Genomic DNA, 12,377 nt, shown 5'->3' with positions numbered 1-12,377 from the left:
TTTATTTACCCTAAAGCCGGAAGCCTGCTGTTCACGTGATAGGACAGTAGCGTTATCGTTGATAGACAGTGACACAGCACTGGAATTGACTCCCGGCAACTTCGAGCTAGGTTTTACATTTACTTTTTTATTTTACAGTCATTACTAGCATTTTAAACAGCCTGTAGCCTGAATTTATTATTTCTCACAGTTCCACCACCAGAAGGTTTATTAAACTTTTCTTTGCCACCGGGAAGCTAGCTAGCTGGGAACTCTGTAGTGACTAAGTAACTTTCTAGAAGGTTAGCTGCATTGTCGTTTCGAATAAATCGTTTTGCGTTATCATGGACCAAACTGATTCTTATCCAGTAAAACTTTACGTTTATGACCTGTCCAGAGGGATGGCCCGTCAGCTGAGTGCTTCCATGCTGGGTGAGTTTCTGACAAACTCTGTCATGACTCAGTGGGATGCTTCGGAAGTGAAAGTTGTTGATTTCTAAGGGCGGAAAAAGTTGATCGTAATTTAAATTATTTTATCTTTACAGGGAGACATATTGATGGGATATGGTGAGTTTACATAAAGAAAGTTCTATAAAAAGTATTCTTACTGAGCACCTGAGCTGCAGTTAAGTACTTTAATACCACTGTTTAAAAAACAAATGCATTGGCGTCTAACAGGCACACGGGTGTTGTGGTCCACGGGAAAGAGCACTACTTTGGTGGATCAACAGGCATCACCAATTGTCCACCTGTAAGAATCAGCACCATCCTCTCATATAAACAGTGCACTTTAAAGCCGTTTGATCTAGACACAAAATCAAGAAACTTGTGTCAGAATCTCAGTGACAAGTCACTGAAGTGTGCATCTGTTTGTCTCCTAGGGAGGCACTTTGTTGGGGCCGCCTGATTCTGTAGTAGATATGGGCTCCACTGAAGTGCCTGAAGACCTTTTTAAGGAGTATTTAACTTCACTGGGAGAGTCCAAGTACAGGTAAAAGAAGATGATGAGATCTTTATTATTATAATTGTTATTATTATTGTTGTTGTTGTTGTTGTTTTGGAAAAATACAACTGAACCAAACAGTTTCAAATGATTTGTTTTTAAGTAGCACCAGTAGAATTAAGTGCATAGCTTGAATGCACAGAACAAGCCTCATGCGTTACTGCCCTGTTTGAGTCTAAATAATAGTTTTTAGGAATGAGCTAAAATGTACATATAGTGTTCTTCCCCCTCATTATTTTGCATTTAAAATGTTTCTGTCTCATCACTTCCTGCTACTCACCTGCTTTTCTCCACCCTGTGGTGCACCTCTCTCTCCCTCTCTCTGCGCTTTGAACTCCTTCTTCCCTCCTCTGACTTCCTCCTTCATTTGTTGCAGAGGTGCCAATTACAACTTGTTTGAGAACAACTGCAACACTTTCAGCAGTGAAGTGGCTCAATTCCTGACAGGCAGAAAGATCCCATCGTACATCACAGACCTTCCATCTGACATCCTCGCCACGTAAGCTTCTTAATTCTGTGCAGTCAAATTGAGTCTCTGCTGATACTGATGGCAAAATACTAAAAATGCATAATAATATCAATTATATTATAGATAATAAATATAAATGGAAAAATGCATTTGAAATTATATGCACCCTGAATGTTGTATTAAATACACCATTACAATATGAATGTACAGTTGTCAAAAATTAGAGACCTGGGTTGAGAAACACTCAAAACACTGAGAATGAGAAAACTATTTTTACACTGCCCAAAATAAACTACTAATTTTGGTCAGCTGTGATCACTTTCAGACATTTATTGGCCTTTTTCACACGTAGAACTTTCAGCTCCACTTATTAAAGATTTAAGTGAGTGATTTAATTTTGACCCGGTGTTGTTTGTAGAAAAATCCGAAATAAATGGAAACTTAAGTGCCCAATTCTTGTTATTTAAAGACATTAAAGATGTATGCTGTACAATCATTTCATCCTGCGTCTCTTTTGAACGATTACTCTTGTGGTATTAAGTGTTTGCTGTTCTTGTATGATATAACTGACTAATACTTTGGTTTGTAATGTAACTGTACTCTCTGCTGTATTTCCTCACAGACCATTTGGCCAGGCTCTCCGTCCCTTCCTGGATTCCATGGTCATAAATCCTGGAGGCAACAACCTGGCTGGGCAATGATAGACCGAGTCGTGGATTTTAGAAGATAACTGATAACATCCCTGCATGTGGCTGGCAAGTCACTTCTATATTTAATCAGCCATCACTTATTGTTATTGACTTTTATGGTGTTGTTCAACATACTCTGAGGTGTATGCGAGGGGTGAAGGTGTGCTAAACTCTGTGGACAGGGGACTAAAAATGGGTCTTATACTTGTTTGTGTACATTAACGTGTTTAAGATTACGTTTTCTTGGGTCAGCAGTAGTGGTGCAACGGATCAAAAATCTCACGGTTCGGATCGGATCATGGTTTTAAGTCACGGATCGGATCAATTTTTGGATCGGCGAAAAAAGACAAAAATTTAACATTTACTTATTGAAGTATTTTTTTGCCGGTTAAAAACATTCAACTCAAGACTCATTCCACGCAATTATTTAAAAAAAATTCTGGTACAATATAGGGCAGTACAGTCTTTGTATCTACCATTTAATTCAGTTGTATTTATAAAGCGCCAAATCACAACAACAGTCGCCTCAAGGTGCTTTATATTGTAAGGTAGACCCTACAATAATACATTATATCGCACTCCGCTGTGATATAATGAGCTGTCACGGTCACGTGGCTTTCCGTTGCCCTGGAGCTCCACCCATTTGTAGTAGTTAGGGCAACAGAAGATGCCTGGGACAGTTCAGCCGTAACTTTAAACTTTTCCTGCTCATACATGCTTGGAACGATCTTGCCACTAAAGTTGACGCGAACAGGATATCATAGCGTGGCTCAAGCACGTTGATCATAGTTTAAACCCCTTGTTTTGCACAACGGAATACGCCCTCCCGTCTGCAGCTAAACACCCCAGTAGCTTTTGTAATAGCTTTAGCCCGGTCGGACTGGGCAGCAAATACCGCAAACTCCTCTGCTTCTCCACTTTGACCGCTAGCGCTGGCCATAACTATCGCTTGACAGACCCACCACGCGGACCATACACATACTTTTTTTTTTTTTTTTCGAATCTTTGGATCACGTCCGTGCTGAACCGTGGAGTGGGATCGGTTCGGATTACGGATCAACCGTGATCCGTTGCACCACTAGTCAGCAGGATCACTATACATGCATATCCTCTGGATTAGTATTCAAAGTTGTCATTTTAGAGGCAGGATTCATCCTCTCATGCACTGCTACTTACGAGAGGCGTTTTCAACAGGTATTGTCATCCTCTCACGAGGTGCTCCAGTATGTCTCTCTGTCATTGTGGCAGTCTGTCACAAAGTTTATTATAGTTAGATGACTGCTCAAAAAAATCGAATGATGAAGAATCCATGAATCGTACTATCATCACATAACCAGCACTGGCCTTGTCTTCCAATCCTTCTGTTTTAATGTGTCTAAAGGATGTCTCTGTTTTAATCATTCACACAGATAATGAGAATTTGTAATAGTTTTCATGGACAGCAGATCTTTTTGTGTCTTTCTCCAGAGATCTTGTGAGGCAGAGAGATGGCATGTAAGGACTCCCAATTTAAAATCGGACATTTATGGAATTAAAGGAAACCTTTTCTTTGATATTTATCTATATGTGAAGTTTTTATAGTGACTTTTTAAAATAAAATTAGTTTAGGAACTACTCAAATAAGTGCCTAGTGGCATTTAAAGATCACTGGCAAGGCTTATACTTCTTGCTCTAAGACTTTATTACAAAAAATATTCATGTTGAAAATGGTGGTGTAAAGACTCTGATTGTGTTACGCTGGTAACAAATTGCTATCAAAATGCACAAAGTGCCAGGATGTAACAGGATACTTTAAGTTCAGTTGTTTTGGCAGAAATCCAAATCTGAATTTGAGTCCAATGCCAAAAATGAGGTATTTGTTCCTTAGTCTATTGTCACATTTCGGTCAGTTTGTTTATTTAACGTGCCATGCTGTGTTCTGCCTTTTCTTCAGTGTGGGTGTGAAATTGTTTCCACTTTTTCTGTCCGTCATCCCAATAATGTAAAAACTACTAACTTGAATTTCATGGAACTTGGTGGAGAGGGAGAAAAAATGTAATCTGGTGCCTTAATTCTTTTTATTTGTTTATTTTTACTGTTTGTATTCCTGTAGTTATTAGAACAGGATGCATTTCAAGGCCAGCTCAGTTAAACCCGTTCTGCCGGCTCGTCAGGCTTTAAAAGTATCGTTTGACCAAAGTTTTATCTTCAGAATGCCACGTCCAGGAACATCTGATGAACACAGGGAATTATATTTTTTTTAAATTCAGGACCACTCAGCTTTACAGCTTTCATTTGCTTTGTCGGGTTTAGAGTTTTCTCAGTTTATAAAGACGCACTGTTTCATATACACTATGCATATTTGACTGTTTATATTTGCATGATTAAACCAGGCATAGGAAAACTATGCGTATCAACCACTTACCTCCATCACTGTTTTGGCAAACTGTGTTTAATTGTTGTGTTTGGGACATGTTTACTCTAAATATTGTTTAACCTGTTGCTCCTTCACCATCCTGATCCTGCGTAGATCATTAATGCACAAGTCTCAAAAAGGCCATCGTTTTGCTTATATTCAAATATAAATAGGTCTTTAGTTTATTCAGATTGTGACTCTAAAATCACTGAATTGAACCTGAATTTGTTGAGGGGGGAAAATGTACTTTAAAAAAAAAAAAAAAAAGATGTTTGCTTACAAGCAGAGGGTCACACGTGGTTTAGACAAATGTTTGTCTTAAAACGATTAATATATATGTTCGTCTGACATCTAAACCATCATAGGTGGTATCCTGGGCTGTTTAAACTGGGGTGATCATTGATGATGATCTAGACCTCACAAGGCAAATGTTTAACTCTGCACTTTATTAAATGTGTGACATTTTCAAATACTATCTTCCATTAAAATTGTTATTCTCTGAAGACTTTTCTGTTGACTTTATTAAAATGTTTTCTCTTCAGTTCTATAGTATTCATCAAGCATCTTAACCCACTTCTAAATTCTTCATGTTTTGCTTCTTTTGTGTTAAAGAATAAAGGTGTTTATACCAAGTACTAACTTTCAAACCTCGGTAAAATTGTACAAACACAGTTTTTCTGCACCTATTTCCATTTTCCTGGCAAAATATAAAGGAAAGAGAGGCAGCGCCAGACTTTTGCACTGTATGTCATTAGTAGCAATCCCTGATTCGCTTCAGAAATCAAGTTTCCAGGACTCAAAACTGCTACTGCTCTCGTTCCATGTAATATAAAGAGCAGCCACAAGGTGGCACTACAGGATCAGTCCTGCAGCATCAGCTGTATTTGTCAGTCAGGCAGGTCGACTATTAAATGTTTTTAAATGACCAAATATTTGTGTGAGTGACGCTGCTTCAAATATTCAGCATGTACTGAACCTGCTACCTCTGAAGTAAACACATTTTACTCCAGCTGCTCTAAGAAAAAGTTTCCAGAAAGTTCACTAAATGACAATATTTGTCTGATGAAATGAGAGCTGCCAATTTATCAGTGGTCTGAAGTGGTATGCCCATGAGGATCAGAAGTCTAATATTAATTTCATATGAAAACCAATCAAACCAAACTCAAAATTTTCTTTAATATCAATATTTAATAGTTCATCATTAAAAGTGTCTTCTAAACAGTCTGTTAGAAACAACATCTCTAGAATATTTTGGGTATAAAGTAGCTGTTCTGTTGTAGTAAGAAGTATGGATACATACAGCATAAACACTACATACTGTATTTCTCTCCAATACACTCTGACTTCATCTGTATCTATTATATTTTATTACTTGCAGTAACTGAGGGAGCCAAAGTGGTGTAAACTCAGCAGTCTTTACCCAGCAAAAAATAATTCTTCCAGTTTTAAACATGCGGACAAATGTTCCAAAGCACATCTAGTTCCTTCTCACCACTTCTGGCCATATAGACCTCACCAGTGGCTTAGACAGAGGTACTGCAGTTCGTTTGTGCCACTGTGTTTTGCCACTTATGTGAAAAGGCCTGTCTATTGCCCAACTCTGCCAACAAAAAGTCAAATATTCTGTTAAAACCTGACAGCAGTAATACTACTACTAATAATAAATACTCTCTGTTCATACAGCCCTTATATAAATAAAATATATAGGAAATCCAATAAATAAAAATATTTACACAATAGTCATAAATCAAATCAAAATGATTCCCAGATGGTGGTTGCACTACATAAAACAAAAATCAACAAAAGGCGGAGTAATAATGTACAAAATGTGTCAAGAATTTATCACAAAGACGTGAAAAAGCGGTTTGTTTCATCAAGACTAGAAGATCAGGTGGAGAAAAATGCAGTTTTCCATACCACGGGGGAAAAGCAAACAAACATTGGAAGCACTTGTTCACTGCAAAGAACTAAACTGCTATTGTTTAAGGGGAAAAAAGCAGCAGCTCTCAACATTTTAAACCCACAACACCGACCGTTTGGAGGGGAAACGGATGCCTGCCCAGGACACTGCGCTGTTGAAGAGGGGAATCGCATAATTACAAATGTGTCCTTCTTGTGTTTACATACAAGGGAATGAAGACAAGAGAGGGTGCGGTGAAAGAGTTGCCTGTTTTTTTTTTGTTTTCTTGACACAGCAGGAGCCACAGAGCTCTAAATGCCATTCACTTAATGTGACATCATTGTGAATGATGCAGGTGTTTGTCTCGCTGATCTCTGCTGCTCCTATTAGATTTGGGTTTACTTCAGTTTCCTTCTGCAGTCCGAAGACATGCATGTTAACGGGTGATGTCAGTGTGCGGGCAGTAGGTGTGACTATACCCTCCTGCAAGCAGAGGAAAAAAGTATCTTCCAGTTTAACGTTTTCACCCAAACACATGAGATATCATCGGAAAGGCCAGGATATCTTCTATTGAGCACATCATGACTTATTAAGTTAGCTCAAATAAGTAAAAAGATATAGACCAAAAACAAATGTCCATTACAGGAGACATAAATGAGCAGGCTGGATCTCAGGAGGATATGACAGGTTAAGCGATTTGAAGTGCTTAGAGTAGGTGAATGTGGCTCGAGCCTTCATAAATACCAGGTTAGACTTGCACTTAGCTTATGTACCAGACTGAGTATTAGAAACAGTGTTAAATGAGACCTGCGGTGTGTTTTTTATTATTTTCTGTCACTCATGTACTGTTACAGTGGTGGCTACTTATGTTAAACATGTCTCTGTTATGGTCATTTCAGGCACATAGCTCCAGCTATGGATAAAGAAGCTCAACCTTCTGTTTGCAAGGGGCAACCAATCAGAACAAAGTTGGGAGGATGGGTTAAAGGGAGAGGCGTTAGAACAGTGGATCAAGGGGCTGCACTAAGGCTCATTATAAAACATGTGAGGATTGCTTCAAGCTATGGGTTGCTGTGGGATTAAGTCCAAAATTAAAATATGATACTAGATCCCCATTAATGACAGATTTTGGCTGACAAAAGACACCAAATATACATTTACTGTACTTTTACCTATTATCAAAACTTCTGACATTTCTCCACATGGTTCAAATGAACAGTTTAAAACCCCTGTTACGAATGCCTCCATGACAGCAGCTGACAACAGTGCTAGTCACAGATTATCAAATCCCTTTAAAATTGAAAATTTTCAAAGTTGCTGCTTTTCATGCTCATTTCTCCAGGGATAAATGATAACTTCTGTAAGCCTGGTGGCAAGATTTTAAACCTCGTGTATTTTGTTTTATTAAGAAGTTCAGGTGGAATATGAATAGGTCCATATGGAGAGATGAACCAAAAATGAATTATGATGCAAATGTCCAGCTTAACAGAACATTTTGGTGTCTTAAAAGAATTCAAGCTTGTTCCATCAGGCAGCTGTTCCAGTGGAAAACAACTCCAAAACTTAGCAGACAGACAAATATAGGTGAGAGGAGAGAAAGTGTTAAACTTTAATTTGGGTAGAGACCAAAATAAAATGTTCCTCTCGATCATTTGGAAGAGTTGTTAAAATTTTGGTCTGCTCAAAAGGGCAGAATAGGTCAGATTGTTTTGTTCACCTGTCTTCTTATGACATATTGTTAAGGACTCATATACGGACCCTTCATTTAGGAAAATATTAACCATATAACATTCTTATTGTTTAGTATCTTGATTTCATGTTTAAAATACCGTACTGCAGAATTGCATTTGACCAACAGTGCATCTATGTGTTGCTGTAGAGCTATATTTGGTCTTTATTTAGCAGCTGTGTTGTTTTGCATGCGTTGCCCAATGTCTTGACTCAATTTAACCTACAGCAACCTTTTTTCCTGCCTCTTAATTCAGCTGCTACATAATCAAAGGAAAGTTCCCCCCTCAGCTCTTTCGGCACAAATTCAATTCACGAACCTCACGGAACCATTTCTGGACACATGTGTCGTACATTGTACATCTCCTGAGGGTGTTCCAGCTGTACATCTTCACCAACAAGTGCAGTGGAAGCAATGCAAAAACTGTTGAATGTTTAAATCAACAGCTGCAACTCTGCACAGTGTCCTTTGCTGTCCGGGGTTCAGAGATGAAATGAGAAATGTCTAACGCTCCAGGGCTGGAAACGCCTCAGAAAACTTTCCCGCAATGGCGCCTGTAGGTTAGAAATTACATACAGGCATCTGCACACTCTGAATTATGCCTCAGACAGTTCAATAGTAGGAGACCAGATCCACACTGACTCCTTCCCCCAAGGAAGGAAAACATGCAGCAGTGTGTGTTTGTTTTTTATTTTCCTGTTCTCTTTCCTCCTTTTCTCTCCTTTCTAAAGAGTTTGAGCCTCTGGCTCTTACGCTCTTCCTCTCTTTCCTTCTCTTCTTTTCTCTAGCTAGGATGGAGGCTGATGGGACCTGACATGATGGTGCCATTGTCCTCACCGTCAGTTAATGTGACCCACGGGGATGCTGTCCCCGTATGCTTGGCCTGATGGCGAAGAATGCAAAGCGCTTCATCTCAGAAAATTGGTGGGAGAAAAAGGGACAAGGAGAAAACAGCTGTGCATGGAGGTAGACTGAGAGCTGCAAAATAGAAGAGGTGTTTTTACAAGATAAACAGGAGGTAACTTGATGCACACAAAAGCTTGTGGGGCCTGAAAATTACCTGAACTTTTACCTCGACGATTGCACTGAATGGTTGATGATATCTATATAGATCACAATGAGAAAACTCTTAAACTAGGCCAGCTCCAATTGGCTCACCATCAAAAGAACTTATTTTTAATTCATTTGTACACCAGCCCAAGTTGGGGTTTTTTTTTAAACATGAACGCCAATGATTAACTCTCTTTTAAGAGCCAACCTCAAGTGGCCATTTGAGGAACTGCAGTTTCCAAAACTTCCTCATGGGCTTCATTATTAATGCTGCGTTCCATTTGCCTCAGATGTCAGAGTTATTAGAGATCTCCCGAGTAGAGCACGTCCCTGTAGTAAATTAAGAAAAGCTATAAAAGCAAAAGCAAGCAAGAGGCAGAGCTATTCATGTATCATTAGCATTAGCATTAGCATCATAATATAGATTTTATACATTTACATGCTCTGAAACCATCTTGGATTATGAAGTTGAGGTTGGTGATGCTATTCCATCTTTCTAAGGTGGAAATTTAACTTGGGTGGGTGAAAATTCCAATTATGAACTCCTAAATTCCAACTTTTGACTTCAAATGGAACACACCATTAGCCACAGAGATTTTATACATTTGTTTAATCCAGATAAATACTTTAGTGTAGATGAAAAACATCAGTTTGATAATTTCCCAGCAAGAAATTGTTGTTATTGCTAAACTAGGCTAACTGTCTGCGTTAGTGTGCTTCATACCTGTGCTTCTCAGGAGAAGGAGCAAGGTGCAGTAGCTAGCACTGTCACCTCAAAGTAAAACAGCTCTTGGGTTTCTTTTGATAACATTAATTTCAAAAAAGTTTTCAAACTATTATCATTTACAATGAGTTCCTTTAAAGTGGAGGAGGTAGTGAGTAGGAGAACACAGACAGAGTTCCCATTAAATGACATGAACAGTTCCAATGTTCCTGAGGTCTAACATTTGCAGGTGACTGACAAAAAAAAAAAAAGAGTACACAGAAAGCTACATTTGAGTCAAAATAGCTGCATGCTAGCTGTGACTATTTCTTTGGAATGGAATTAGATTTTTTTTTTCTAGCTAAATTGGTAGCCACATGTACTGATCACCTGCTTCACCTGTGCTCAGGTAGAATTATTTTGAATAATACAAACTGACTGTTTCTTTTTGCCTAATTTGACTCGAAGTATCAAGCCCTCCCCTCTAGAGTGGCCGGCAGTAGTATTTTGTTGTTCTTTTGTTCTGCCCATGTTTCTATATTACGGAGCCCCGCAAGGGACATGGGAGAAAAAATTAAGATGAACTTTTGCAAGATCTCGCAAAAGTGTATCTTTTGTGACCCAACCTTCCCCAGAATTCATAGCATGGCCCAGCCAATTCGTTTCCAACAATGGCGACAGCTAGTTAGTTTTAATATTACTCTTTCTGGGTCACAAAATAAACTTTTAAGATATTTTTAGGCGTGAATGTAGCTGTGTAAACTTCAAATATCTGCCCGGTTTATCAAGAGATCACATATTTGCAAAAGTGCTCCGGCGTTTTCGGAGACGTCTGTTACCCACCAGCTCGAAGCTAACGGGAGGTTGAGGTGCACTACAGCCGGGGGGAACACCGCACTCCCGGCGCATCGTGCCCCGACCTCCCGGTCGGCTTCGAGCTGGCGGCCTCTGAAGGATGCGGCTAAAACATTTGCGAGATCTCGCAAATGTTCATCTTTATTTTTTGTGTCCCTTGCGGGGCTCCGTACCATATGGCCTGTACAACCGCAATTGAAGCACACTGTAGTGGAAAATCTTTAGTAGTTGGACATTTTTATAGCTTTGCAGCCTATTGAAGCCTGAGAGTGGATTTGAGATATCCTTGGGTGAAATCTAAACATTTATTATACGAGACATTTGGTCAAGTGCGGTAATAACCTTTACCAGCACAGTCCATTTTCTACAAAGTGGTGGTTCTGCACTGTTTTCCTCCTGAACCTGACTGTTTCCTCTTATGAAAACACCCCTTTTCATTTTTTCGTGTCTTAAAAAAACTCCTTGTTTAATTAACCACATGTTGGACGTGCTGTCCCAAACTCTGACCTTTTTGTCTTACGCCAAAGCGTTTTCGTTTTTGTGTTAAACATGGTGGAAGGCCGCACTCTGAGTTGCTGCCGCTCAGACAGTCACCTCATTTGCACTGTGGGTGGAGTAGCTCTTCTGTCTGGTGTGGTGGTAATAAGTGGGTTGAGATGGATGTTGCCCCTGGACATGTGGCCCCTGTCCTGCTCCCCCTCCAGTTCCTCCATACATCCCTCCATAGGGTTGAGTATAGAGATCTGGGACATTCTCTGTGCTCTGCTGCCTCCGGGTTGAGTAGTTGTGTCTCCGGGTGGAGCTGTGCAGAGAGGTGGAAGCATGCGCTGGGGCGGAGGTCTGCCTGTGGACATGGCGGGCGTTTGGCTCCCATGCTTTGAAGGCCGAGTTGGAGAGAAACGGGTGTGTGGTTGTCTTAGAGAGGCGTGATTGCTCGAGGTGGCTGGGGGGGATGGAGATTGAAAGAGGGGAGTGGATGTCGTGGTGTGCTGGCAGGGGTTGGTGATGGATGTATGATTTCTCTTTAGGTGGAATGGGCACAGGCTGGAAGGCAGGCGGGGCTACAGGCTGGTAGTGGGAGAAATCCATGAGAGGGAAGCTCTTGTAGTAGCTCCGAGATGCAGTTTCAGCTGCAGAGAGACAGGGTGGAGACAGTCTGTGAGACAAAGACAACCATCGCCGTAAAACCTTTAAATACCCGAGAAGTCTCCCCACCCTCCAGGCTTTCAGTTTGATGAGCATCGAGAAAGATTGGAGCTTTAGCCCAACATTAATCTTGTCAAATCTGTTTTTTATTTTCAGACAGATGTGACCATGAACAAAGGTCTAGTTCTATTTTTAAACTTACGGTTTTCTGTTGTAGTAATACACTTCTCCACCACCGTGCTTGACAAGGTTTGGCTGATGTTTGGCTGATATGCTGTGCTAGGTTGTCACTAATCATGGCGCTGTGCATTTTGCCCAAGTATTTCCAGTTTAGTCTTGTCTGTCCAAAGGACACTGTTCCAGACGTCTTGTGGTTTGTTTAGACGCAACTTGGCAAACCTAAGTCGTGCTGCTTTGTTCTGTGTAGAGACAAGAGGCTTAGTTTCTGACCAAACAAGC

General features: G+C 40.1%; 2 protein-coding genes across 3 annotated transcripts in view; one reads left to right on the top strand and one right to left on the bottom strand.

The window, feature by feature from the left end:
* The first annotated feature begins 24 nt into the window (after positions 1–24).
* Positions 25–4,879, top strand: desi1b (desumoylating isopeptidase 1b). Of its 2 annotated transcripts, XR_014913009.1 has the most exons (7): positions 25–411; positions 525–546; positions 658–730; positions 861–970; positions 1,359–1,481; positions 2,074–2,206; positions 3,608–4,879. XR_014913009.1 is itself a non-coding variant. In XM_085415855.1 (6 exons), the coding sequence occupies exons 1-6, from the start codon at positions 324–326 to the stop codon at positions 2,150–2,152; spliced, it is 495 nt and encodes a 164-aa protein (XP_085271981.1). In that variant the 5' UTR covers positions 26–323; the 3' UTR covers positions 2,153–4,879. The 2 variants fall into 2 exon arrangements, 1 of the variants encoding a protein (XP_085271981.1); XM_085415855.1 differs by having other exon boundaries at positions 26–411; positions 2,074–4,879.
* A 4,604-nt stretch (positions 4,880–9,483) lies between these two features.
* shisa8b (shisa family member 8b) overlaps positions 9,484–12,377 on the bottom strand; it is a 48,458-nt gene continuing 45,564 nt past the window's right edge. Inside the window, exon 4 of the mRNA XM_085415852.1 lies at positions 9,484–11,902. Coding sequence (XP_085271978.1) covers positions 11,355–11,902 — 548 coding nt within the window. The 3' untranslated portion in view covers positions 9,484–11,354. The remainder of the gene's footprint in view (positions 11,903–12,377) is intronic.

The sequence above is a fragment of the Rhamphochromis longiceps genome, linkage group LG8 (assembly GCF_057381845.1).
Source record: "Rhamphochromis longiceps isolate RC_006_pf linkage group LG8, R_longiceps_female_GT1.1, whole genome shotgun sequence".
Classification (NCBI taxonomy): domain Eukaryota; kingdom Metazoa; phylum Chordata; class Actinopteri; order Cichliformes; family Cichlidae; genus Rhamphochromis; species Rhamphochromis longiceps.
This window is presented reverse-complemented; position numbering and strand designations above follow the sequence as displayed.

Bases quoted from the DNA above. Each gene is read 5' to 3' on its own strand.
- desi1b (XM_085415855.1), top strand. From the start codon at position 324: ATGGACCAAACTGATTCTTATCCAGTAAAACTTTACGTTTATGACCTG. The intron at 412-524 runs GTGAGTTTCTGA...TTATCTTTACAG, and splicing joins GCTGAGTGCTTCCATGCTGG to GGAGACATATTGATGGGATA. The intron at 547-657 runs GTGAGTTTACAT...GGCGTCTAACAG, and splicing joins AGACATATTGATGGGATATG to GCACACGGGTGTTGTGGTCC.